The 27,512-nt window shown below is 44.3% G+C and overlaps 1 protein-coding gene across 6 annotated transcripts in view; it reads left to right on the forward strand.

Annotated features, from left to right (window-relative positions):
- The first annotated feature begins 246 nt into the window (after positions 1 to 246).
- Positions 247 to 27,512, forward strand: part of FAM234B (family with sequence similarity 234 member B) — a 30,756-nt gene continuing 3,490 nt past the window's right edge. The window contains exons 1-10 of one of the 6 annotated variants that reach the window (XM_036251308.1): positions 247 to 300; positions 9,361 to 9,759; positions 12,995 to 13,093; positions 16,111 to 16,299; positions 17,299 to 17,429; positions 21,017 to 21,164; positions 21,525 to 21,666; positions 22,672 to 22,815; positions 22,986 to 23,067; positions 25,564 to 25,719. In XM_036251308.1, the coding sequence (XP_036107201.1) occupies positions 264 to 300; positions 9,361 to 9,759; positions 12,995 to 13,093; positions 16,111 to 16,299; positions 17,299 to 17,429; positions 21,017 to 21,164; positions 21,525 to 21,666; positions 22,672 to 22,815; positions 22,986 to 23,067; positions 25,564 to 25,719 (1,527 nt within the window). In that variant the 5' untranslated portion in view covers positions 247 to 263. The remainder of the gene's footprint in view (positions 301 to 9,360; positions 9,760 to 12,994; positions 13,094 to 16,110; positions 16,300 to 17,298; positions 17,430 to 21,016; positions 21,165 to 21,524; positions 21,667 to 22,671; positions 22,816 to 22,985; positions 23,068 to 25,563; positions 25,720 to 27,512) is intronic. The other 5 variants (XM_036251311.1, XM_036251309.1, XM_036251312.1 and 2 more) reach the window with 5 other exon arrangements.

Raw genomic sequence — 27,512 nt, forward strand, 5'->3', positions numbered from 1 at the left:
TACGTGGTAGTTATCATCTCCCCATTTCACTTAGGAGAAGGTGACACAGGTCACTTGCCAAGTAAGGGCCCTGGCCCCGAGTGGGCGGGAGAAGAACCTGCAGGAGCGCGCAGCGGGGCGCGGAGGTCACAGGCCGGCTCCTCCCCGTGATCCTGCTTCGCCTTGCGGCTCCCACCTTTGGGTCCCAGCCCCGCGCACCGCCCACTCGGAACTACATTTCCCGACAGGACGTGGGCGCGCGCACGCGCACCGGGGCCTCCGCCATGGCGACAGTGCTGTCCAGGGCGCTCAAGCTCCCGGGTAAGGAGTCCAAGCCTCGCGACCACCCCGTCCCTGCCGGACCTGGGGAGACGGGGAGGCGAGGCCCTCGGGGCGAAGCTGGTTGAGGCTTGGCCCCCATCCGGGCGGAGCGGCAGGCCCGCGGAGGCGAGCGGGGCAGTCCCCGTGGGCTGGCGTTCGCGGCGCCAGGCGGGTCAGGGATCGCGGGCGCGGGGCGAGCCTGCAGACTCGCAGGGAGGGACCGCTGGAGGCGCGCGGGGCAGGCGGCCGGGACGGGCGACGCTGCTGCGGTGGCGAATGTCAGCGCGCGCGCCGCGGCCGCCGTCTCAAGGGTAGGGTTGGTGAAGGGAGCATCCTTTCCCGGGCGTCGTGAACGATGCACCGCTGTCTCCAGCTCCTTCTCTCTTGGGATGCACCTGAGCCGGGGGCGGGGTGGGGGCGGCAGGACGACCCGTATCCCTCTGGAGCAGCCTCTCCACTTGAGGACAGGTATTTTCTCTCCCGAGTTTACAGAAGAGGAAATGAGAGGTATTTGGCTAATTGACTCGCCCCAAATCGCAAAGCGGGTATTGGAAAAATCTGGACTTGAATGCCGAGGGTCTTTTAATGCTAGACCCTGGGCGTTTGATTCCACCTGGTCAGCCTCTGGCTGCCCAGGCTAAGTAAGCATTTAGGAGGGAAATGATTTGGCACCTGCAAGTTGCAGGTAGCATATGGAATAGTCTTTAAAGAGGCACTGGTGGTGATGTCCATTTCTAGAGCCAATTCAGTACTTTGGGCAGCAGCTCCAAGTTTTGTTTTTAACCTTCAGAATGGAACTGTGCTGCAAGAAACTTGCTACTTTACTAAAGGTGTATTTTATTCTACCCAAATAAAGTTTAAACGTCACGGCTTTAAATTTTTTATGGTTCTACCTAAATAAAATTTAAGCAGTAAGCTATAAACATTTGTTTGCTGTTAACTGACGGGGTTAGTGGGAAAGCAGCTGCTTTCACTGGCATCGTTAGAAAGAGCTAGTGGGTGTCTGGTGGGGATCAGCATGAATAAGATGCAGGACCATGGCAGGGTCCTTGTTCTCAAGGAGCTTGCAGTCTGCTACGTTAAGCCATGGATGACTGCATATTGGGTATGGATTTGATATGAATTTGCATTTCTGTCTCCAGACTTCATGATCTAGGACATTTCTTTGCACATGGGCTCCTTAGAACACTGAAAAGAACATTGATGATATCTGTTTTGGAATGTGTTTGTAACATTGAAATGAAAACAGGGGCATGTCCCTGTACCTGCAGGATTAATTAACTTTGAAGAGAAGTCTTCAAAGTTACCTCCTTAATATAGGAGGTAATGAGATGGTCAGACATATTTAGCTTTTTTTCTTTCTTTTTTAGTCCCCCCCCCCCCCAGCATAGGTAATAGTTATTCCCCAAGGATAGGAATACAAGAAACTCTTGCTTTCAAAACTTCTGAGCTCTTTTGCATTCTCACATCATTACTCCCTGGAGTATTCAGTTGCAGTAACTTGGTCATCTGATAGAGTAGAGAAAACAGTCTGGTCCTTGGGCCTGTGTTTAGATAGTAGCTTGCCCTGATCAGTCAAGTATGCGTGATACTTTTTTAGGCCCAGATACAATAGCCATATATTCTTTTATGTGATATGGGTTAGGTTTTTGTTTTGAGGATTTGTGTGTGTGTTTGCTTGTACTTCAGCGTGTCTGCCTTTGGCCTTTTCTCCCTTCCACCCCAAATATAACTTTTAGCTTTTATATTAGGTAAAAGTTGCTTTCTTTTATCTTGTTTTATTTTTTTTTATCCTCACCCGAGGATATTTTTTCATTTTTTGTACAGACAGAGTGGGAGGGAGAGAGAGAGGGAAACATCGATGTGAAAGGGACACATTGAGTGATTGCCACCCGCCCGACCAACCAGGGCCAGGGACAAACTGCAACCAAGGTACATGCCCTTAGCGGGAACCAAACCCGGGTCTCTCCGGACCAAGGCGGACGCTCTAACCGTTGAGCCAAACCAGCCAGGGCTCTTTTATCTTGTTTTAGATGCACCATAATTGGGACTGTTTGGGTTATCATGTCATATTACTTTAGTTAACTTCTTTACCATTTGTTTTTAAAAGGGGAAGAAGTGACATATAACTTTATTTTTACGTGTTCAGTATTTGTATATATTGTGAAAGGACACCACAATGGTGTCCTTCCTATTTTTATGTGTAAGGAAGAAGAATAGAATGGAGACTAAGAGCATGAGAAAGGCTTGGATTTAAATCCAGTCTTTACCAGATTAGTTACTTAATCTCCTTAAGCTTTAGTTTTTTCAAGTGTAATAATAATATTATTATGGAATATTCACTGTACTACCCACACTCTACTACATATTGACCTCCTGGGGTTATTTGGCAAAGTAAAAGAGATAGATTTACTTTAGAGGTTTGTTAACCTTTGACACATGTTAGTTATTCAGTGTTAGCTATTACTAGCACCATTAGTTATCATCATTAGCACCATGATCATCAATGAAAGTGATACTTGAAGGAAGGCCAGTATAATAGTGAGGTAACAATAGGTGTCCTCAACCTCGTGAAGAAAGAGCAGTTGCTGAGAATGTATTTCAGTCTCATGCCCTTCCACTAAGCTCAAGATGGAAAGATTTTGGCTCCCATGCATAGAATGAGGTTAATCAATAACAGAAGGACAATATGACATTCATAAAGTAGTCTATGGGATAATTTCTCTCAAGTATATATTGTTTTAGTTCATTTTAAAGTTTGAAGGACAAATACTGAAGGAACGTCAGAGCATAATGTTATTGTAGGGATTTGTTTTATTATGTGTAACTTAGAAAGATTATGTGTCCTGGATAAACTAATCCATGATGTGAATTATTTACCTTTAGTTGCAGTAGAGTGTATAATAGAGTCTATGTAAAGTATACTACATATCATAGACAAGTCTATATTATAGTATATTTTTCTGGAAACCTTTGGGGATGGTATAGTTGCATCTCTTTGCTATTTATATTTTCCTCCATTTTTGGGAATGGTTATGTAATCAGCATCCTCAATCTTCCTGTGGGGAAAAGTGATAGCTATGGAAAGTTCATTTATATTGATGTATTGTGAAATCAGTGTCTTCTCCCTTATTCTTTAAAAATCTTTTATTGGTTTTAACAATGTGGGTAGCAGCTGAAATTATCAGAGAAGAGAGTGCTAAAGTACCCTGAGCTTATAGCATGGTTTTGATGTTAGCTCCTCAGCCTGAAGAGTTGATGTTTATACACCTTTGTTGTCTTTCTGTGAAACATAGATAGAAAAAAATACTTACTTAGGAGTTCTGTAATAAAAACTTGCAGTCTGTAATAATTAAGCTGAGGTTTGTCTTGAACTATCTGGAAAAATATGTATTATTAATAGTGTAAAAGTAAATATTTATTTTAAGAGTTTGGACAAGAATTAGTCCTCATTTTGTATGATCTTTAAAGGAAAGACACAAGAATGTCTTTCTGGCTTCTGAGTTCTTGCATGCTTGCCTTTATACTTCAAAAATGTCGTGTCTGGAACAGAGTTCTTATACTTCATACCTCCTGTTTTTTTCTCTTAGAACTTTTTTTTTTTTATCCTCATCTGAGGACATTGTTTCCATTTTTTGTTCAGATAGAGCGGGAGGGAGAGAAAGGAAGAGAGAGAGAGAGAAACTTCGATGTGAAGGGACACATCGAGTGGCTGCCACCCGCACCACCAACCAGGGCGGGGGACAAACTGCAACCGAGGTATGTGCCCTTAGCGGGAACTGAACCCGGGTCTCTCTGTACCGCAGGCCGACGCTCCAACCGCTGAGCCAAACTGGCCAGGGCTCTCTTAGAACTTTTTACATATTGTGGCAGGATCGTTTAGGAATGTATGTTACTGTGGAGAAGTCAGCCTGAGTTTTGTTCCTATCGTGAGTGACTTCATTCTTTTTCCCTTGGCCTGGCTGCTCATATGATTCTTTCTTTGTCCTTGAAGTTCAGTGCCTAGAATATGTTTCAGTGTTGATTATTCTGTATCGGTTTTTCTCGGGACTCACTGTATCCTTTATTCTGCAGTTTTAGGTCTTGCTTTATTGCAGGACCTTTTTGGTATATCTTTTACTATTTTCGGTTCCATTTTCTTTTCTTTTTTTTTTTTTATCCTCACCCGAGGACATTTTTCCATTTTTTTGTTCAGGTAGAGTGGGAGGGAGAGAGAGGAAGAGAGAGAGAGAGAGAGAGAGAGAGACATCGACATGAAAGGGACACATTGAGTGGCTGCCACCCCCATGACCCAACCAAGGCTGGGGACAAACTGCAACCAAGGTACGTGCCCTTAGCAGTAACTGAACCTGGGTCTCTCGGAACCGCAGGCCGACACTCTAATCACTGAGCCAAACCGGTCAGGGCTCCATTTACTTTTCTGTTCTCTTCTTCAGTTATACATAGATTGGATCACCTTGTTTTCTGTAATCATCCCTTTCTTTCCAGTCCTTTTAAAAGCCTTGCTCTTTTCCATGGGAGGCACATAGGTAGTCAGTACAGACTTCAAAGCCAGATTGCCTGGGTTTGAATCCTTGCACTATCACTTACTTGCTGTTTAGCTATGGGCCAGTTAGTTAAATTTCCAAACCTCAGTGTCCTCATATTCAAAATGGAGATAATAATGTGTCTACCTGAAAGAGTTATTATGAAGACTTACTGAGATAAGACAGTAAAAGGGTTTGGAAGGAAGCATAGTAAGGGCTCAGAATTGCCAGCCATTGTTATTTCCATTTCATTTTTCTTGATTTTTACCCGTCTATCCTGTATGTCTCTGATTCTGTTTTCAGCAGGGTCTGTTCTTTTGCTGATCCCAACAAAGATATCTTTTCTAAAATTGTTTTATTATTTTGCATTTTTCTGAGCCCCGCTTGTTTACTTGTCATCCTCTCTATTGAACTGCCATTTCTCCTTAGACAAATTATATTTTTTCTTATTTCGGAGAAGGCTATTTTCTTTAATTTCTTGAATTCCACAGGGAAGTATCTGTTCATTATTTCTTACATTTCATGGTATCATTTGTCCAACATTTGTTCTTTAGCTGATTTTGTTTGATGTTTTGTCGTAACTTCTTTCTTGAATGTTTGTAGAACTTTGTAGTATCTTCCAGAGGAACGGCTAGTAATGGCTCCTTTCTGACTGTTATTCATATTTCTGTGGGCAGTTGTTTTACAGCTAGCTGCTGGCTGACATGTGGCAGAGGCTGGGTGAGCTGGGCAGTTGTAAACTGGAATTTTATGAGGCCTGTTAACTGGGATCCCTCTTTCCCGACTGCTCTTCCTTGGTGATGTTGCTATCCTGGCTAGCAGGAGGTGGCCAGTTTGTCACAGGGCTTAGTGTGCTGCCTTACCATTTACTTCTCTTTGTTTACTGTGCCAGGTATCAATTTATTGCCCTGAACTCCAAATTCACCTTTGTTACCTGATCTGTGGAAGTGGATCTGGGCCATTTAAATACCAAGTTTGTTCTTCCTTAGACCTTATCTCTCAATTGTATGGTGCTTTTTAGATGTCTCTTACCCTATCATTGTTTAATAATTTTCTGTATTAAACTTGTCCTCTTTGATTTACTGTCTGGTTTCTGTCTCCTGATTGGATTCAGACTGTCAAAAAAAATCCTTCTCTCCTCAACTGATTGTGTTACAGCTACTTTTCTAACCTGCCATGCTGACAGCCTGCTTCTTGTAAAGGTGGAAACCACCATCCTACCTGCTGTTTCTATGAATTTGACTACATGTAAGTGGGATCATACAGTATTTGTCTTTTTGTTTTTTGATCCTCACCCGAGGACATTTTTCCATTTTTTTGTTCACTCAGATAGAGTGGGAGGGAGAGAGAGAGAAACATCGATGTGAAAGAGACACGCACCGAGGTACATGCCCTTAGCGGGAACCGAACCCTGGTCTCTCAGGACCACAGGCTGACACTCTAACCGCTGAGCCAAACTGGCCAGGGCCAGTGTGTGTCTTTTTGTGACTGGATTATTTCTCTTAGCATAATGTACTAAAGATTTATCTGTGTTGTAGCATGTGTCAGAATTTCCTTTCCTTTTTTTTTGAACTTATCTTTATTGTTGAAAGTATAACAGATGTCCCCTCTTTCTGCCCCACTGGCCCCTCCTCCCCACTCCCGTCCCCCTCCTGCCTTCCCCACACTATTGTCTGTGTCCATTGGTTATCCATATAAGTTCCTTGGTTTATCTCTTCCCACCCCTCCTCCCCTCTTCCCTTTGAGGTTCTTTCAGTCTAACAACCAATTTGTACTTCTCGCCAATTTGCACATCTTAATTTCCTCACCTTTTTTGCCCATCTCCCCAACCACCCTCCCATCTGTCAACAAACAACAAGTTCTCTCTATCTGTGAGTCTGTTTCTGTTCTGCTTGTTCATTTGGTTTGTAATTCAGTTGTTGATACATATTTATTTATTGCCATTTTATTAATATTTTTTATCTTCTTCAGGAAGGCCCTTCAGCATTTCATATAATAGTGGTTTGGTGGTGATGAACTCCTTTAGCTTTTCTTTTCTGGGAAACTTCTTATATGTCCATTGATTCTTCATTTTTTTTTTTTTTTTTAATTCTCACCTGGGGATATTTTTCCATTTATCTTCAGATAGAGTTGGGGAGGGGGGGTGGAGAGAGAGAGACATACATCTGTGTGAGAGAGACACATCGATTGGTTGCCTCCTGCAGGACCCCTGACCAGGGCTGGGGACTGAACCACAAGTGAGGTACATGCCCTTGATCAGAATTGAACACGTGACTCTGGTCCACGGGACAACACTCTAACCATTAAGCAAAACCATCCAGGATCTGTCCATTGATTCTAAATGACAGCTTTGCAGGACAGAGTAATCTTGGTTGTAGGTTCTTGCTTTGCATCACTTTGAATGTTTCTTGTCACTCCCTTCTGGACTGCAAAGTTTCTTTTGAGAAATCAGCTGAGTCTTGTGGGAGCTCCCTTGTAGGTAACTAACTGCTTTTCTCTTGCTGCTTTTAAGATTCTTGTCTTGAACCTTTTGCATTTTGATGATGCTGTGTCTTGGTGTGCGCCTCTCTGGGTTCATCTTGTTTGGGACTCTCTGTGCATCCTGGACTTGTATGTTTCCTTCACTAAGTTAAGGAAGTTTTCTCTCATTATTTTTTCAAATAGGTTTCCAATAATATCCCATTTTTGTATATAGCACATTAAAAATCCTGTTAAATATATTCATTTAGTTAAAAAAAAGCACTTTAAAAAGTATTAGAGTTAATATTATTACAACAACCTATAGTTCTGTTTGTAAATTATAAATATTGTTACCTGAGGTGGTTAGGGAATGAAATACTCTAATTAATAAAATAATTTGGTTCACAGAGTAGATACAGAAATTAGATGAGATTAGCTTGAACCTGTAGTGACTCTATGGCACATCCTGAAGTACTATTTTGAATTAAATTCCTAAGAATTGTTTTTTAAATAATAATTTATGCCTTTAAAGATCAAGTACCATATTTATCAAACAAAATGATAATAGCTTTGAAAGTGAAAATATATAGAAATTTCTGGTTAATAGAATGCCAAATTACTCAGTATCTCCTGTGTGTATTTTGCAAAGTACTTAATGTTATAAAATTATTCTGTGGAACGTTCATTTTCAAATCTAACGTTGGTTGACTTATGTACCAAACACTAAACTTTACACTAAAGATTTTACTTCCCAGTTGGGTCTCCTTTGACTTGCAGTGGTTCTCAACCTTCCTAATGCTGTGACCCTTTAATACAGTTCCTCATGTTGTGGTGACCCCCAACCATAAAATTACTTTAGTTGTTACTTCATAACTGTAATTTTGCTACTGTTATGTCTTAGTTGACCCTTGTGAAAAGGTCATTCGACCCCCAAAGGGGCCGCGACCCACAGGTTGAGAACCGCTGCTATAGTGTTTTATTGCTTCATTTTATGTCTTGAGCAAACTGAGATGTGATATGTGAAGTGACATCACCAAGGGCACAGGGACCAGAGACCAAGAGTAGGATCAAGAATGCTTCTTTTTCCCTTTTTAATTAGATTTTTTATATTTCTTCATAACAAAAGATTTAAAGTAGCATTTACATTAGTTACAGCTTACCAGGTAATTTCCAAAACAGAAACTTTTTCTTGGTTTTTACTTGGTTATCACATGAAATAAAGGCATAAAATCATCCAATCATTGGCAGTGAGGGCCAAGGGGTTGCTTACAGGGAGGTGTGCTTAAGCTCTTCTGTAATTTCCACCTCTTTACCCCAAATAAACATAAGGTCTTAAGTAAAAACAGGTGTTTGTTGTGCAAACCAGCTTCAGGACAAGTCCTCTACCTCTGCGTTCTTTCTCCATTTCACCCCTCCTGGAACACATGCTCAGAATAGCATTTTTAGTGATAAACACTGTTTACTGAAACATGTACTGAAAGGGCATCAGAATCCCAGGAAGGTTCTCAGGAGTGAGTTTCCAGCGAAACATCCCCAGGTGGCATTTAGCGGTCAACTTTCTAAGTTGTTTCATAGAAACAGTTGGGAAGCCACAGATATTAGACTGTGAGAAGCAGAACAAGCATAATTGTTCTAAAAGTTTAGGAAAGTCCCAGGAAAGATTGTAGCATCACATATCTAAGAAAATAAAAGAAAATATGCACATTAGGCATATGGGAGGTTGATGATGTAGGAGCCATGGTCTTTTTCATTAGTGAGATTCAAACAAATGAAGAGTTTTTAAAAAGACACACAAAAAACCTAAAAGGGTATTTTAAATCTGTTTCTTTTCCAATTTCCTAGACTCATGAAAGCAATAATTCTAGAATACTGTGGTCCCCCTCCCACCCCTGCCATTCTTTCCTCCATGCTGGCATCTGTTTTGCAGAGCCACACAGGTCCAAGGCTTGCAGATCTAGATCTGTTTCAGTTTGCTTAGTTCTGTGTGTTTTCCTAGGTGTTCACAGTTGCCATGTACTTGGTGAGGGTTTCTCCTTCCTGTTCTCCTTGAAGCTCTCTCTCTCTGTGTTTTCAGGGAAGAAGAGCCCAGACCTAGGGGAGTATGATCCCCTCACACAGGCCGACAGTGACGAGAGTGAAGACGATCTGGTACTTGACCTGCAACAGAAGAATGGAGGGGTCAAAAACGGGACGAGTCCTCTGGGGGAAGCACCAGAGCCTGACTCCGATGCTGAAGTTGCAGGGCCTGCAAAGCCACATCTGTCAGAGGTCACCACAGAGAGGTACCCCGTGGAGCCCCTCGGAGGCCTGGAGCAGAAGGCAGCCTCTTCCATTGTGTCTTATGTGCGCACATCTGTGTTTCTGCTGACTTTGGTGGTCTCCATGGTCCTGGTGCTCGTGTGTGCTTTCCTGATCCCCTGTCCCCCCAGAGATCTGCACAGCACTTGGAGCCGCCACTTGGGCCCCCAAGGAGGTGAGTTGCAGGATTTTCACCCCTAATTCTGTAAAGCTTCTGATTATATTGAACATGTCTTCCAGGTCTTTAAAAATTAATGTGTGTCATAGGGCATTTCTCCACCTGTGTGTAGAGGTGCCTTTAGGAGATTAAGATTGAAATAAGACAAGATGGATTGCTGCAGCTCAAAAAACTTGGGAAGGTCACTGCTTTGTGTTTCTGTTGGCATTGGTTTTTTTAAATGTTATTTTCAATTACAGTTTACTTTCAATATTATTTTTATTGGTTTCATGTGTGTAGCATAGTATTTAGACAATCATATACTGTAAAAAGTGTTCCCCCTGATATTTCCAGTACCTACCTGGTACCCACCATACATAATTATTGAAATATTATTGGCTATATTATCTATGCTGTAGTTTATATCCCCATGACTATTTTGTAACTACCAACTTGTACTTCTTAATACAATGGAATATTACTTGGCCATAAAAGAGAATGAAATCTTACCATTTGTGACAGCATGAATGGACTTAGAGGGTATTATGCTCAGTGAAATAAGTTAGTCAGAGAAAGACGACTATCATATGATTTCACTTATATGTGGAATATAAAGAACAAAATAAATGAACCAACAAAATTGAAACAGACTCGTAGACACACAGAGCAGACTGGTGGTTGCCAGAGGTGGGCGGGGGGACTGGGTGGAAGAGGTATTGGCATGGGTCTTAATTACACACAGACAGGACGGGCATTGGTTGCTGGTTCCTGCCGTGCAGACAACACTGTCCCAGGGGAGAGCAAAGCTGTGGGAAGAGCTCTTTCCAGAGAAAAGCAAGGCTCAAGGACTGGCCAGACTAGAAGCCAGTATTCTTGTAGGACCCTCAGACATTCGTTAATTATAGAAGCCTGACCTAATTTGAATTGTAAAATAATTTATTTTCAAGTAAAAGAGAGTTGCTTTTCCTGCAGCAACTTTTCTTTCTTGCTTCTAATGGTTAGTTAAGATGGTGCTGCCCAAGTCATTCTAACTCTTTGGTCTCATTTTGGAGCAGGTCTCTTTAAAATAGCTTGTTCTGGGTCAAGAATAGGGATTGTATCTAAACTGTTAGTGCTGAGCCATCCTGTCTCTTGTAAACTGCATTAAGCTGAAAGGGTTCAGAACATACCACTCCCAAATATGTCACTTTGGCATATTGATTATTTTGACTTAAAGGCACTTGAACAACAGCAGAAGCAAGAAGGCCATTCTGACCTTCAATTCTTTCTGAAATCAGGAGATGAGACTCACATGTGAGAGATGGTCTTCCTATAGCAAGAAGAAAGAAACATTCTTATCACTGGAGACATGGAGTTGGGCCAAGACAAATGTGTACAACAGCCCTTGTTAAAATACCTCTTACCTTTCTCTAGTCTCCACATATATTCCAGTTACTTTTCTACAGTTGCCACTCTTTTTTTTTTTAATTCCTCAACCGAGAATATTTTTCTACTTATTATCAGATAGAGTGGGAGGGAGGAAGAGAGAGAGAGAGAGAAACATCAATGTGATAGAGCCACATTGACTGGTTGCCTCCCGCACAACCCCACCAGGGCCAGGGATGAACCTCAACCGAAGTGCATGCCCTTGACTGGAATCGAACCCAGAACTCAGTGGTCCGTGGCCAACACTCTAACCATTGAGCAAAACTGTCCAGGGCCAGTTGCCACTCTTAATGGACCCCAGGTCTTCGTTTTCATGTGGGGACTTCCAGTACATGTACAGTTTTATTAAATAAAATGTAAATGCTTTTCTCTTGTTAATCTGTCTCATGTTAGTCCCAGCTAGAAACCCTAAGCGGGTAGAGGAACGGTTTTCCCTCCCCTACAATATTCCCACACCCCTGTATCATGTTGATCTTTTTTGTTTAATATATTAAAACTATTTTTACAGTTCATCCATGTTGTGGTGCTATAGCTAGAGTTCATTCATTTTCACCACTGTGTAATTTTCCATGGTATGAATATGTTTTTTGTTTTTTGTTAGCCCTTACCTGAGGATATTTTTCCATTGGTTTTCTAGGTAGGGTGGAAGGGAAGGAGGGACAGAGAGAGAGGGAAAGAGAAACATCAGTATGAGAGAGACACATTGATTGGTTGCCTCCAGAACGACCCTGACTGGGGCTGGGGATCAAACCTGCAACCCAGGTATATGCCCTTGACTGGAATCGAACCTGCAACCCTTCGGTCTGTAGGCTGACACTCTAACCACTGAACCAAACTGGCTAGGGTAGAATGAATATGTTATTATTTATTAATCTATTTTACTGTTTATGAACTTTATTTAAGTGGCATCCATTAAAAAAATAATGCCGCTAAGAAGATTCTTGTACATGTTTCCTGATGTGTTGTGTAAGAATTTCTCAAGGGAATAAACTTAGTAGTGAAATTGCTGGGTCACATAGTATGTGCCTGTTCAATCTCAATAGTTTGTGTTAAATTATTTTCCATAGTGGTTGTAACAGTGTACACTTCCACTAGCTATGTGTGAGTTCTCCAGATTTGGCAGGCATCCTCTGGCTCCACACCATTGAGGGGTGAGGGGCTGGTGACACTGCCTACCTTGTCCCTGCCAGGTGGAGATGACACCCATGGTGGGCTGCCTTGTTAGTGCTGGGCGGGCTAGAACCAGAGGCTTCCCAGGTGCGGGGAGGGCCTCAGTGCTGCTAGGGGGTGCGAGACATGGCCGTGGTGGGGAAGGAGGGGTGCTTTGTTGCTGCCGGGGAAGATGGTAGTCTAGGCTCCCCACTTGGCCTTTGCTGTGAGGGCGGGACCAGTTTTATCTCTGTTACTCGGCTGGACTATAGCAGTTATTATCGAAAACTGGTCTGTCTTGCTAGGCAAAGGGAGCCAGCTTTTCTTGGAGCCTTTTTGTCTCAACCTGTTGGCATTTCTGGGTTGCCGGCTTCTGCAGCACCCTGTCTGGGTTATATGAGGCCAAAAGAAAAACCAGAGGAGACATCACCTTGTCACTCCTTGGGTCTCAGTCCCTAGCTGGTCTGCCTCTCACCACCTTCCAGAGCCTTCTGTTTGTTTCTTGTACAATGCCCAGGATTTTAGCTGCATTTAGTGAGAGGAATAGGCAGAATTGAGTCTACTCTCTTATCTGGGAACCAGAAGTCTGCCTGATTTTTATGGAAGTGCTGACACTATGTATTCATTCCTTTTTTAACTAGTTTGTGGTAACTTGCTGTTTTTTTAATGTATTTATTAGGTGGGGACCTGTCTCCATTGGAGTTGGCGGATGTGAATGGAGATGGTCTGCGTGATGTGCTTCTGTCCTTTGTAACGTCAAGGAACGGGAGTGCAGTCGGTAAGAGATGTGTCTTTGGAGGTTGCTCGAGGAGAAGCTCGTTGGCTGGAGGGGCTGTGAGCTAAGAGAAAGCATCCCTGAGGGGCGGTATAGAAAAGGGTCTGCAGTGCATAGGAAGTCACCATGGAGCTGCCATTCAGGACAAACCCTATCAGGAGGTTCCTGTGCGTAAATATAGCTCATTTCAAGAACCACAGAGCTCTGTAGCTGGAAGGAACTTTTAGTGGTCCCCAGTCCAATGAAGAAGCTGAGATCCAGAGAGGAACTGACTTGCGCACATACCTGCAGCACTCAGCATTGGTACTTCGGTTTCTTGAGTTTTCTCCCAGTCAGTTTTCTGTAGACTTTCCCATTTTCCCACTCCCTGGCAGAAAGCTTTTGTTCATGTACTAATATGTCTGTCACACTTACATCTTGGCTGAATGTTTTCCTCTTACTTCTTCGCTTCTGCTCTGCACTTTGCTCCCTGCTTTGGGAGGCTGACCTGTATGGGTTATATCCGGGGTCTCCCTTGCCTGCAGACTTCCAGTTGGGTTTGCCAATGGAGAGCACAGGCAAGAAACTGGAGGAGAGGGAGAGAGGGTGTGCATTCCTCCGGCCCCCTCCTGCTGGGTGACCTCAGTCTGGCCACATCCTTGATCACGGGTCACAGCTCCTGTCAGGGTGGTTCTCTTCTAGGACTTTCTTTTTCTAGATTCCAGTAATCACTTCCTCTACTGTCCCTCTGGGCCTGGGAGTGGTAACAGTTCCGAAGGACTGTACTGTTCTTGGTAGTCGCCCTACACCCTGACCACATCTTGTCACAAGCTGCCCTAATTGAGTGTCTGTTTCCTGGGACTCCGGATGTTACACATATCAACTTCCAAAAAAAAAAGTGCTGCATTTTCAGCATCAGTACACAGGAGCTTTGGTTTGTCCTGTAGCTTCCCTTAAAGTCTGTAAACTGATACAGGAACTCAAGTTTGAGCCTGAGGGTGTCCTAGTAACTACTTTTTAATCATTCAGGCCCTGGAATAATATCTAGGTCTATTTTAGAGAACTCTAGTCTGTGTGCCTCTCTGATGTCATAAGAAATACCTTTCTGGGGTTTGTGCACTATGTAGAAGCCATTTGGGCATAGATCTGTTACAGAGAATCTCCAGGCAGGAAACTGACTTTTATGTGATTGAACCCGGGTTACATTTTTTTCTGCCTATGACTCTTTAGCTAGCCATTGAAGTAAAAATTTTCCCCATCCACTTTTAGATATGGAGATTATTTTGGTCATTTGGTATTTTGCATGGTTTGCTGCATATCAGGACTCATTACGACAAGATCATGGGTTTGGTTGGACATAATACGAACCAGCCTGATTTGGTCATAGATTGTAAAAATAGTATTGCTGACATGTGGTACTTTCTATGTGCTTTGCACCATTGTAAGTCCATAACATATAGATGAATGTATTCCTCATCTCAGTCCCATGAGGTAGACTAATATTAACCCCATTTGTAGATGGGGAAATTAAGACATAATGAGGCTAAGGAACTTGCCCAATGTCCCCCAACTGGTGATAGAGCTGGGATCCAAATCCTGGGAGTCTGGCTGTGGAGTTCATGTTTTTGACCCTTATGTCAAAGTGCTGCCCATAACCCCAGACAGTGGGTTCAGAGATCTGTGCCCCAAGCATAAGAAGGATTGTGTTTTTTATTTGTTTGTTCTGTTCATCCATTCATTCAGTAACTGTGTATTGAATGCCTGCTATGTACCTTACGTAGAGCTGCTGGTTACGTTGAGCTAAACAAAATGAGCGTGGTCATTGTGTGAAGGAGTCACAGACTGGTGGGGAAGGGATAACCAACCCATCACCATCCAGAAAAGGATGAGTCAGAATGGACGTGGAGTCAGTAGGGCCCTTGAGGAGGAAGGGCAGCGCAGTATGTTAATCAGAGCATCCCTGAGAAATCTGGACGTTAACATCTCTCACCACGATCTGTCCTGAGTGTCACCGCTTCTGGCTGCCGAGGCTGAAACTGAGCTGCAGTGCGTCCCGTGGTCAGGTTGTGTTTAATTAGCAGGCTGAGGAATAGGCGCCACGAGGCTGTTTAGTTGTTGCTGGAAGTGGAAAGTGTGTTGATGGGTCCGTGACCCGAACTGAACATGAACGTAGAACTGGCACCAGAGGAAGTGAGTATTCCGCTATGTTGATTGACATGAAGGTGTGGTGATTAAAAAGGTGAGCTACTCCAGTCCTGGACCAGCTGTCCTTGGCCCTGGTCTGTTTCCCCAAGTAGCACTCTTTCCTGACGGGGGCCGAACCCGCCGATTCCAGTGAACTCTGGACCAGGAAGACTTGCTGATGGTTGTTAATCTTTAGGTTTATTATTTTTAAAATATGTTTTTCTGCTCTCAGGGAGCATTTGCTAGTGAGGATTAGAATTCAGGTATTTTGCTTCCTGCCTTGCAGATATTCTAGTTTAGCCTCACTTTTCTAAGCATGTCTTTCTCTCCCTTTGTTGTTGTTTTTCTCAGTAGCTACTTTTTTTTCTCAATAACTACTTTTTCTGAGTATCCCTTCTCCCCTATTCTTGATTTTTGATTCTTGATTCTTTGGGTTCTATTCTTGATTTTTTTTTGTTCCTGTCTTTATTCAGAAAACAATTGGTTGCTATATACTAGGTGCTTTATACGGCACTGAGGGTACAGAAATTAACGCAACAGTCTTTATCCTTAGGGATGTCAGTATTTTGTGGGTCTCAGGTGACAGACACAGAAACAAATGTGTTGGGAGCGGTGCAGGAGTGGAGTTGGTAAGGGGCCTGGAAGAGGTCCCGGCTCTTGTCTTGGAAGAGAGCTGTGTTGAGCAGACATGATAGGTACTCTGTTTCCATCTCTTGTTGCCAGAAATATGGGGGGAGCTGAGCACACGGGTGTGGGTTGCTGCCTCACCACTTACTTCTGGGTTTTTGGCCTCCTGCTCATCTCTGCTCTTATTTCCTCGCCTCCTTTCCTTTCTTCTCTCTTTTGTGTGCTTTTAGGTGTCTCAGGGCCACCTGCTGTTCTCATGTGCCTTTCGGGGATGAATGGCAGCACACTCTGGTCGAGTCCTCTCCCGGAGGAGGCTCGAGATATCACATGCTTGGATCTGATGCCAGGAAGCATGCCCGGGACCGTCTGCCTTGTGACAGGGACCCACAAGATGCTCAGCGCTTTCAATGCGACATCAGGTGAAGATCATTTGCGACAAAAAATCTCTGGGCCATAATCTCAGATTAGAACAGCCTGGTGGGGAAGGGACCTTTCCACTCTCACATGGTGGGAAATCTGATTTACTACTTTGGAAGGGGATTATGTAGGGAGATAACAGAAAGGGTTGGAATAGTGTGAGTGGTAGGTCCACGGTTTGACCTGAACAGAAACTCCCTGGAGGCCTCTGGTGTCTAAGTAGTCTCACTACTCTGTTCTTTGCACAAAAGACAGCTGAGCACTGCCTCCTCATATTGCATATATATGGTGTCCATGTGTAAACTTGGGCATCAACCACTTAGAAATATGTCAGTGAAGAAGGTAGGGTTTGTCAAGGCATGTTGATTTGGCCTTTTGTCTTCCTGAAGCATTCAGACATACATGACAAAAGGGGTGAAAATCATGTGATGAAGGCTCTTTACAGAGTCATAAGTGTGCTACAGGTATGCTTGTTAACACCTCGGACTCAAGTGAGGCTAAATAAAGATTGTCCTCCCCACTTTTAGATGTTGGAGTTTGGTGGGTACTTCTGAGTGGAAAAAAATTGCATGTGAGTTAACTCTTAGAGCTGAGGTCATCTTGAAAATCTCCTACAATTTCTCTACTCAGGTGAACATGTAGTAGGAGAGAGTTAGTCTTCTGGCTGTCCTAGGTGGTTTCTTAATAGTAATAATCTGTAACCATCCAGTTCCTCTCTCCCAGATAAGGCTTCTCTCTCCTGGGGAGATGTTAGTACCTCCATTTTACCTAAAAAATCTAGGTGTGAAGTTATGACATAGGTTTGTTAGCCAAATGCTTGAGGATTTCAGCTCACACTCCCTGCTCCCTTCTTCCCCAGTACGGTAAAGGAAAAAGGAAGGAGGGTTGCTGTCTGTCTGTCATTCAGCCACTGGGTTCCTTTTCTGGCCTGGGGGCATTGTGGCTGCCTTTTCCCAAGGCAGAAAGCTGTAATTGTGATCAGCCTATTTGTCCTCCCCTAGGGAAAGCTATTTGGACTTTAAACTCAAACTACCTATCCAACGGTACCCTGGCTGCCCCAGGGGTGGTGCTGCCGGATGTGGATGAAGATGGCGTTAGAGATCTTGTGGTTCTGGCTGTTGGGGAGCCGCAGGTATGCTCTATATTGAATGGTCCTTGTTCCTTACAGGGACTAACTACTTCAACTTTAGTTAGTTAGTAGTATTGTTATTATAAATGCTGCTTGAAACCTCTTATTACAAAGGCTTAGATTTAAATAAATCTACTTTGTGAGATTAAATGGATAAATTGTTAGAACCCATTTCCCTAGCAATCTCATTATGGTTCCATCGAAGGTGGCAGGTGGAGCTTTGCAGCCAGAGAGATCTGTGTTCGAGTTCTGCTCCCTCACTTTGTAGCTTTGTGGCCTTGGGTAAGCCAAACCCTGGTTTCTCCGTATGTAAATTGGGATGTTGTATCTACTGGCAGGATTGTTAGAGCTAACGTTTAAGGTGCCAGGAATAGTGCCTGTGTTGTACCATATGTATGTATTGTTAGTTTTACCATAATTTAATTTTTATTTCAACTATCAAACAAAAAGGCAGACTGATAGAAAGTTCATAAAACAAACACAGAAAAAATTCTAAGCCAGACAAGAACTAACAACAATGACCAAAGAAAGGAGAGTTGTAGTTGAGGCTGTGACAATATACACTTTGATTCTAGTACAGTGGTCCTTAGATTACGCTCCTGAATTATGCTTCCCTGGAACGCCAGCGCCTTGGAACTAAGTATCCTCTGCCTCGGTAAAGTCACTGTAGGTATTTTTTCTCCCTAAATTACAGAATTAATGAACAGAACTGTCTCAATTTTAAGTTTTTATTCCTGAAGCTTTTCTCGGAGCTTATGTCAACGTTTCTCCAAGACTTCCTCCTGACAGTCTTTCAGGAGGTGCTTGTGGACAAAACAGTTGAACAGTTGGGAAGGAATAGTTGAAGAAAAATGTGGCTACGGATCGTTTTGCCTCTTTTGATACTTTTAATTTTAATGGACCTCGTATTGCTTTTGTGATTTTTGTAGTGCATAAATGAAGAGCAGTTGTAAAACCCACAATTAATATTATTTAGAACAGAATTAAATCTATCAGCATTTTATGGTCTTCTGCCAAGAGCACCATGAACTATGTTGAAACGCCCACCAGTCATGAGTTTTGAGGAGCACTGCTCCAGTACCCCAGGCGAACCTTATGACTGAGATGAGAGGAAAGAACACAGGAGGAGAATTTCTGGAGGCTGGTCAGTTTTAAGGGTACTTTCTATTAGTTTTTCTTCAAATAGCCAGTAGGTCTTGAAGTAGGCCGAACCAAGAATTCTGGAATTATTCACCTAATTCTTTTTATTGCAGTCACTGTGAATAGGGTCTTGGGAAAATTTTAGTAAGTACCTCCATCAGGCAGTGATTCCCTGAAGGCCCCAGAGGGGGAAGTATGGGGAGGGGAGTTTCTTTTCCACGAGTTAAGGTTAGCAGAGGCAGAGCAAAACATTGAGGAAGTTTAAAATGTAGACCTTAATACTTGCTAATGGCATCTCATTAGCAAGTGGTGGTTGGTGGTTGAGGGGACAATGGTTCAGGCTTTTAGAGACCCTTCTGGTGAAGTGGCCTCTAATAGACGAATTGGCCTCTTGCCAGTTGTACTCTGCCTTTTGTCTTTTGTCTCTACCAAAAACCAAAAAGTGCCCAGCTTGCCTCAGAGAGTGTACTTATTTGCACAATAGTGTGCGGATATGGAATCGTCTCCATTCTGCCTAAAAAGTGATAGACTGTGCTAGGAAAACCTTGGTGAAGTGATGGGTTTAGAGCAGTAGCTTTACCTTTTTACTGATCTCTTTTGACCTCTATACCAGCAACAGAGAACGTCTCTGAGGAACCTGTCTACTCTAAGCCACAGATACGCAAGGCTCTTTGTTCACAAGGAATACAGCACGTTAGGTCTGTGCCTTTGCATTCTGAGCTATTGCATTCTGAGATCTGGGTTTAGAGTGCAGTGGGCTTGGGACGGCTGGCCTGGTATGGGGTTAGCAGAACTGATCTGGCCTAGAACATTAGTGGGAAAGGACCTTAAAAGCCATGTGGTTAACCCCTTCATACATGCTGTGTTCTCTGGTGCAGTATTCCAGACTCATTGGCACCCGTACTCTCCTCGAGTACTCAGGCTGAGGGGAAGATCACTGATTTGTGAAGCAGTCCATTTCATTTTTGGTCAGGTCTAGAAAATTCTGTCATTGATGAGAAATCTTTCTCCTAGCTGCCATTCCTTGTCTAGCTTCAGCCCCGTAGAACCACTCTGAATGGATCTAATCCTCTTTCTACATGAAAGCCCTTTACCTGTTAACCTCATCCCACTAAGCCTGCTACGCTAAAGGCTAAACACCTCCCGTTACTCGGATTGTCCTTCATGCCGCAGCAAGTCAGGACTCCTCTTTTTTTCTTTCCCTTTGTACTCCAGTTTGTCTACATCTCTCTTAAAAGATGGTACCCATATCTGAAAACAGTATTCTACTTCTAAATAAGTTATAGCAAATAAGGAAATGACTTCTTTGGATATAGACTCTGTATTTCTGTTAATGCAGCCAAAGATTGTGGTAACCTTTCTAAGATTCAGTTTTTATTTATAATCAAACACCCATGTCTTTTAATTGATCAATGCATCAACGGCCTGATTTCTTCTTCTAGATCTTGACCCATCTTTCAGCCTAAGACTTGTTGAATTTTGAGTTTCTCATACAGCATATTAGCTGTTCCTTTCAGCTTTGTGATGACCTTGAATTCTGTTCATTCAAGTCTGACAGGAATGATAAGTAGGATTGGGAAAAAAGCAGAGTGCAGTGACATTCCACTAAAACCTCCCTTTGCGTTGTCACTGACCCTTCTCTGGGTGTGCTAAAAATCACTTGTCTTTATCTTGTCTGTAAGAACTCAGAATGGTAAACTGTGTCAAAAACACGACTGAAGTCAGGATATTGATAGAGTCCTCATAGTTCCCAACCAGCGACTCTCTTCCCAAAAGAAAATCCGCTAGAGCAGAGGTTGGCAAACTATGGCCTGTAGGCTAGATGTGGCCCATTGCTTGTTTTTGTAAATAAAGTTTTATTGGAACACAGTCATGCTTATTCATTTATGTATTACGTATGACCACTTTCATGCTATAGTGGTAGAATAGTTACTAGTAAAACTATTTGGCATGCAAAACCTGAAGTATTTACCATCTGGCTTTTCACAGAAAACGTTTGCCCATCTTTGCTCAAGAGTAAGGTTGAGAGTGGCCAGGCCAGATATGTAATTTTATGATGGGAGATCAGTGTCTGAATTGATTCTTGTTGGGACCAAATATTACTGAGGACTTCTGGGTATGAGAGTAAAGACCAGAGGTCAGCTGTCCTATATTTAGCTCTGGGCTAGAATTCTGGTCTTAGGAAACTTTTCATCAGCAAAAACTGTGCTGCAGAGAGATTGCCTGAGCTACCGTAAAGATGTCCTTTGTGGGTATCTAATGAGGGAACAGGGTGTTCGCCTCTCTTACTTCTAGGGAAATGGAGTAAAGCAGATTGGACAGGGTGCTTTCCAACTTTGGAAAGTGTTTCTGAACTCTTAGCTAAAAACGCAGCAACGACCCTGTGGAGACTATTTAATTAGGAAACGATAGGCTTCTATTGACTCAAACCCCTTCTTACAATTCTTCAGCCAGATCTGTGCTTTCTGCTGGTGTCTGGCCGGACAGGGCGTCCAGTGGGCCGACCTGTGAAGTACAACGTCGTGGGAGTGGGGAATCTGATTGGTCCTCAGGTTTACGTCACCGCGAATGGGGCAGTCTACATCCTGTTTGGCTTCGGTAAGAAGCAAGGCTGGTTTTTGCTACTCTTTCCATCCATGTATGTGATTAGGTCTCTTGTGAGACAAAGTGAAAACTCAGGGATTGCTGACACCAGCCCTTTCATCACCTCCTGGAGCAGGGACTGCTCACTGCCCCCAACTGTTGCAGGTCATTAACTCTGCTTTCCCTTTGCTGCCTTCTCCACAGAGAAGACTTTTGGTCCAGCATCTGCATAATCACTTCCTGGTTTGCTCCATGTTGGGTGGGCTGGGCTATATTAGACCCATCTGATCAGGCTCTGTGCCTCTCTCAGATCCTCATCCTGGGAGAGTTCTATTAAATTCAACTTCTCAGTGTTGGCTCTTCTTGTGGTGGTAGGAAATATCCAGGCTGTTGCCCTGCGGGACCTTTTTGTTCAAGCCCAAAATCGAGACAGCTCACCACCTTCTCTGCAGATCGAAGAGCCAGAATGGGAGAAGCGAAGATCCATCAACCTTTCAGAACTCATTGACATTTACAGGTAGGACCTTGTCATTGAGGTTTCCTACGCTCTCATGCCATGGTTTCTCTTCACTGTGGTTGGGCTGGTGAGTATGTGGGCAGAGGGTTGGCGGGGAAACAGCGATAGCTGTAAGATACCATCTTTGGATCTGGTTGATGGGAGTGAGAAATTTTCTTTTCTTGATATGTTGAAATCTGTGTGTTAGTGACCATGATGAGTGATCCCTTTGCACATAGATTGCAAAGAAGAATATTTGTTTAGGTTTTGAGTCAGAGAGGGGCATGGTGAGGCATGAGGCAGGGGAACTGTTAGGTAGGGAGATAGATTTATTAACAATAACTGTTTGTAAAACTGGGCCGAATTATCTGCCCCGCTCTTCCTGTAGTTTTCTCTTAGTCGAAGAATCATTTTGGCAGAAGCAAGAATTGCAAACATGAAATCTTATCTTTTATTTTTGTTTCTTTCTTAACTAAGAGCATGTGGTTTGTTTGTCTTGGATTTTACCCATTTACCCCCAGGCCTGCATAATCATTGTCTTCATTCCTTAATACTAGAAATTTTCATTCATTTTCTAGCATTTTCTGAGGCAGTAGTATCATGTTGTTCTAGTGAATTTGGCAGATCCTAAATAAAATGGTCCCAGTTGTACAGAGAAAGAAATAATTTGATGAAATGTGTACCAGGAGTTTCTCTCCAAGCTTAATGGCAATTTTGGCACTCCTATCCAGACCTCCAGCTCCCTTCCCTCCCTTCCCTGCAGCTCTGTTTTCTTTCCCAGAGTATCCAACCTGAGCCATATGCAACATGTCTCTGAGGTCCTTATGCACTTGCATGACTTTTCTAGGGATCCTTGGTTTCTAAAGGTCAGGAAAATGAGATTACACTGAGTGACAGACTTCCTGTAATGGTGGGAGATGAATACAAGGGTATATGCAAACATGTATACCGAGAGAAAAAGTCAAAATAAGTGGGTCAGGAATCTCATCTATTCAGAAACTGACGGTCATGGTCTTGGTGATTCAGTGATGGTGTTGAGCTGCTCCAGATGGTGAAGGCTCCAGACTCCAACTGTAGCAACCTCCTGATTACGACCAGCCAGGTCCTGGTCCTGCTTCGGGGGCAGAATCTTACTCCATACTGGACTCTGAGACTTCCAGGCCTGCACAGGTTAGCGCATGCTCCTTCTCACGTCTGCTGTTGTGGTCCATTTCCTGTGTCTAACAACTGCCCAGAGCAATGGTTTGATATCTGGGGCTGATGCAGGAAGGATGGGAAAGGGGCCCTTGTTTTTCTTTTTCTTATTCACTGTCAGTCACGTACCTTGTTCTCATTTGCAGCCAGCCTACTCCTGGGTATTTCACTGATGATCAGACATTAGACTTCCTTCTGCAGATACAGGATGGAGTTGGGATGAAAAAGGTAAAACCTTGGGACTCAAATCAATTAAATCATATATGTAGTATATATTTTGTGTTCAGCTCTGCTAGGCACTGGGAGAAAAAACCAAAAAACCAAAATATGTTCCTTCAAAGAATTCAAAGTCTAGCTGAATGGATAGAGTAAAAACTCACAACTGAGCACTAAAATCTACAGCACTGGAAGCTTTTCTAGCCGACCTCCTTGCACAGGCGTGCCTTCTTCTGGACCCTAGCTTACAGTTGGCCGTAGGCGCCTTCGGACGTCTGTTGGTGGGGAAAGGCAGGCATAAGTAAGTGTAAAGCTTCAGGACGCACAGTGCACACCCGCGCTTTCAGGGAAGGCGGGGTACCCGTGGTGGCCGGGTTGCCGTGGGGAACTGTACAGAGGAGGGGAGGGGCAGCAGGGTCCTGGAAGTTGAGGTGTGCTTCTGTGAGAGGGAGTGGATGGGGAAGCGTGCCAGGTCTGGACGCAAGACCAGAGGCCCAGAGGCAGAGGGTGTGGCGCGTCCGAGGACACTGAGTAGTTCTTCCTGGTTTTACCTGAGATCGCATATTGTGAGGGCACAGTGATTGGACGGACAGTTTTTATTTCTTTAACGTTATAAGCTGAATTTGAGTTTTTAAAATTTCTCTTTGATAATCGACCTAGCTTTTTGGTTTATCTTCACTGTGAAATGTGTATCTGTATTGCATGCTGTTCCCTGAGGGCGAATTCAGCACACACTTAATCATCCCCTCTAATGTGTGCCGAATTCTGTGCTGGATCCATGAATGGTGTCTGTGGAGACAGCATGAGTGAAGGCAGGCCACTGTCGGTATCTGTGTCTGTAACTGCTCGCACACAGCGCTGCCACATCGTGGTAGGTGCTGTGATGGTGCCACACGGCCACGGGATGTGGAGAGCAGGTTGAGGGAAGGGACTCGAGGGACACTTCGAGGTGGTTGGGGGTTGGATGTGCAGAATCATGGGAGCACAGAAGAGGCTTGCCGGATGGACAGATAAGGATGGGCCGAGGGGTGTTCCCACCAGAGAGAGCGGAGCGCGGTCGGCTGATGGAGGGCCGTGAAAGCCAGGCTGCAGAATTGGGAAGAGGTGTGGACGCAGTGGGGTTATTCGGTCACGAGCAGAGGACAGATCCGGTGATCAAGTGTCACTTCAGGGAGTCTTCCAGCAGTGCTGTACAGGAAAGAAGCAATGTCTGGTTGTCTTTCAGAGGATTTCAGGCAGAGATGGGAATTTTCATTAGCGTTCCTGGTAGGATGGAGGGAGGGGGTATAAATAGTAGCTTGGTTAAAGGGCTGCGATGCTGAGGGGGAAGACCTGGGTTTTAATCCTGGCCCCACTACTTACTGGTGACTTTGGGCAAATTACAGACTGTTGCCCAGCTGCAGTTTCTGCATCTACAAAACGGGCAACAAGGCTGCTGACTACTTCACAGGGTTGTTGTGACAGTTAAGTGAAACAATATGTATAACTGGATAAAATTGTTCAGTGCAGTGTCTCTAGACTTCTTTTCTTCCCAAGACTGTCAGAGGGAATCTTGCCTGTTTTCCTCTATGCTTGCTCAGAGGAGTTTGTCTCTCTAGGTGGTTGGTTCTAAGACCTTTGTGAGGCTGGGTCTGAGCATGGGTCGAGAAGGGCAGGACCCAAGAGACAGGAAGAACGGGAGAGATTGTCGAAAGAACATATACTGAAGAACAGAGATGCTGAGGAGAAGGGGCAAAAGCCATTGGGGCTGGAGTAGACGGGGAGCTGGGGGGGGGTGTTCCTTGGGGATTTTGACAGACAACAGGGTCTCGAACTGTGGGGTGTGAGGCATGTTTCTGGTGAAAGGAAATATAAATGCTGCCAGAGATTATGAATTAAAGGTCTTTAATTATTCTTTGAGAGATGCTACAAGGAGAGAATGTTCTCTTAGTTTATTTTTTGCCTGTTGAGACTGTGCTGTTTTAAATTTGAGACTCCCTAGGGCTGAGGTGCACATGCCACCACACCAAGTCAAACACAGGGAGTCTCAGCACAGGGTGTAGCGCTCGCTCACTTAATCATTGTTCCCCAAGCATCGCTGCAGCTGGGGGAGGGGGAGCTGGGGAGGGAGGGAGCTGCTGTCTGTCTGGTTTCAGCACCACCACGACTGCACCGCTTGCTCCAGGATGGTCAGAAACACGGGACAATCTAAGTCACTTCCTGTGTCCGAGCCTTTGTTTTCTCATCTGTGAAATGAGAGGTGGACCAGCTGATTTTTGGATTTATCATGTCCCCTTCCCACCTGAATCATGTGGTCCTTTAAACTCTACAGAATGGGAATAAGGACTGCAGGAAACTGAGTCCTGGTTCTAGGCTGTATTTAATGCTCTCTGAATACCCAATTTGTTCACCTCTAATAAGTTCAACCTGTTGACAGGTGTTACGTGAGTATCTGTGTGTGTGAGCGTGAGCATGCGCGCTTGGCCGCTGCCCCGAGGACGGGCTCTACTCACGGTCTTCTCTTCACAGATGATGGTGGTGGACGGGAACTCTGGCTCTGTGGTTTGGAGTTACAGTGCTCCGTGTCACATGGAAAGATCACCGACCACCTCAGCAGTCACTTCAGACCAGAAGTCTGTCTTCCTCTTTTGGGCTGAAGGGTTGTCAGCGACACCTCCCAATTCCGTGAGTGAGCCTGGGAGGGTCCCTTTGTTGCTGTGTCAGATGGCACCGGGCCCAGGGCTGGTGGTCTGGAGGTGCTGTGAGACCAGCCACACTTCCCAGTGGTTACGGGGAGAACAAAGTAGTCTCGAGGGGGCAGAGCAAGACCTGCTTCCTCCCGAGCCTCACTCCTGCTGTTGCCTTGCAGCCAAGCAGTGTGGAAGCTGACCACAGCCCCTTGGCTACTGGCAGCAGCAGAGGGGCACTGCCGGGCTGAAGGTGACAGTTCACGTCCGTAGATTATGGGAGAGAGGGTCTGATAGGTAGACTCAAAATTTAGAGCACACTGCGGTATTTGATGGGGTTGATGGGTCGGGCACTACAACAGGTGCCTGTGAGTTTTTAGGGAGACCCACCTTGACTTCATTCAACCATCTTGACCAGTAGGTACTGTGTGCCAGGTGTCGTGTTCTCTGTAGGGACCCAGGGGTAAACTGGAAACAATGTTGCCCTCCAAAGAAGGCAGAGGTCCCTGATGATGGGGTGGGGGCCTGATGGAAGAAGAGTCCTGAATTCACCAACAATGTGCTTTCAGACACGTCACTTAACTTCTCTGAGCGTCCCACCCTTTATCCGAGAATGAAGATGCTAATATAGTCCCTCATATTGAGGATCAGATCCACTTAACATCTAGATGATAATCTTAACTCTGCTATTCCCTAACATGTGACCATGGGCAGTTCATCTAGCATTTTAACTTTCAGGCTTTCTCATCTAATAAAATGAGGTTATTGGACCAGAGGACTCTCAAATGTAAGCGTCTAAAAATAACCACAAAACAAGAGCATGTTACATATGTTGTAATAGGAAGTACAAATAAGAGTTTTCTATGGAAGCACAAAAGAAAGGAGATATTTATTTTGTCTGGGGCGATTAGAGAGCTTTTCATGAAAGATGTGGCATTCAAGTCAGGGACCTAAGGACGAGACGTTTTCTAATGTGAGGAAACGAGCTGGATAGGATAGTTAGACAGTCTAAGGAGGGAAGAAGGTGGGCAAAGCTTAGAGCAAAGTGGAGCATGTGTTTGGGTAATCATCAGACATTCTTGAAGCATGGGATAGACAGGTAAGTAAGTGTAGATGGCTGGAAAAGGCAGATTTGGATTAAATGGTGTAAGACCTTGGTTCTCATGTCAAGGAATTTGGGCCAATGCTGTAGGCAGTGGTTTTCAACCTTCCTAATGCTGCCACCCTTTAATACAGTTCCTCATGTTGTGGTGACCCCCCCAACCATAAAATTATTTTCATTGCTACTTCATAACTTTAATTTTGCTACTGTTATGTCTTAGGCAACCCCTGTGAAAGGGTCGTTCGATCCCCAAAGGGGTCGTGACCCATAGGCTGAGAACCGCTGCTAGGCAGAGAGGAAGAGTTTGGCTATTCTCTTGTCTTGTTAGCGAAGCCCGAGATCTGTCCCCTCATGCCTGGGGTCTGGGGGTGTGTGGAAAGCCTTCTTCTGCTTTGTGAGCATGTGGTGGGTGTGTGGTGCCCACAGGCCTCCCGCCCACGCTTCCCACTAGTGGACTTCTTCCCGTGCTGACAATATAGAGCAGCGGGGCAGTCATTTTTCAGGGTTTCATTTCATCCTCGAGGGGAGGCCCAAGATGGTCCCAGGGAAGGGGAGGTGCTCTTGGGAGCTCAGTAGAACAGCCGCTTACTGACCCGTGTACGATATTTCTGTGCTTTGACAACTGCATGGCTGCACCCTTGTGCTCCTGCCGACTGCCATCCTTGCACAGAAGTTACATGTTAAAGGAA

The sequence above is a fragment of the Molossus molossus genome, unplaced genomic scaffold (genome assembly GCF_014108415.1).
Source record: "Molossus molossus isolate mMolMol1 unplaced genomic scaffold, mMolMol1.p scaffold_m16_p_10, whole genome shotgun sequence".
NCBI lineage: Eukaryota > Metazoa > Chordata > Mammalia > Chiroptera > Molossidae > Molossus > Molossus molossus.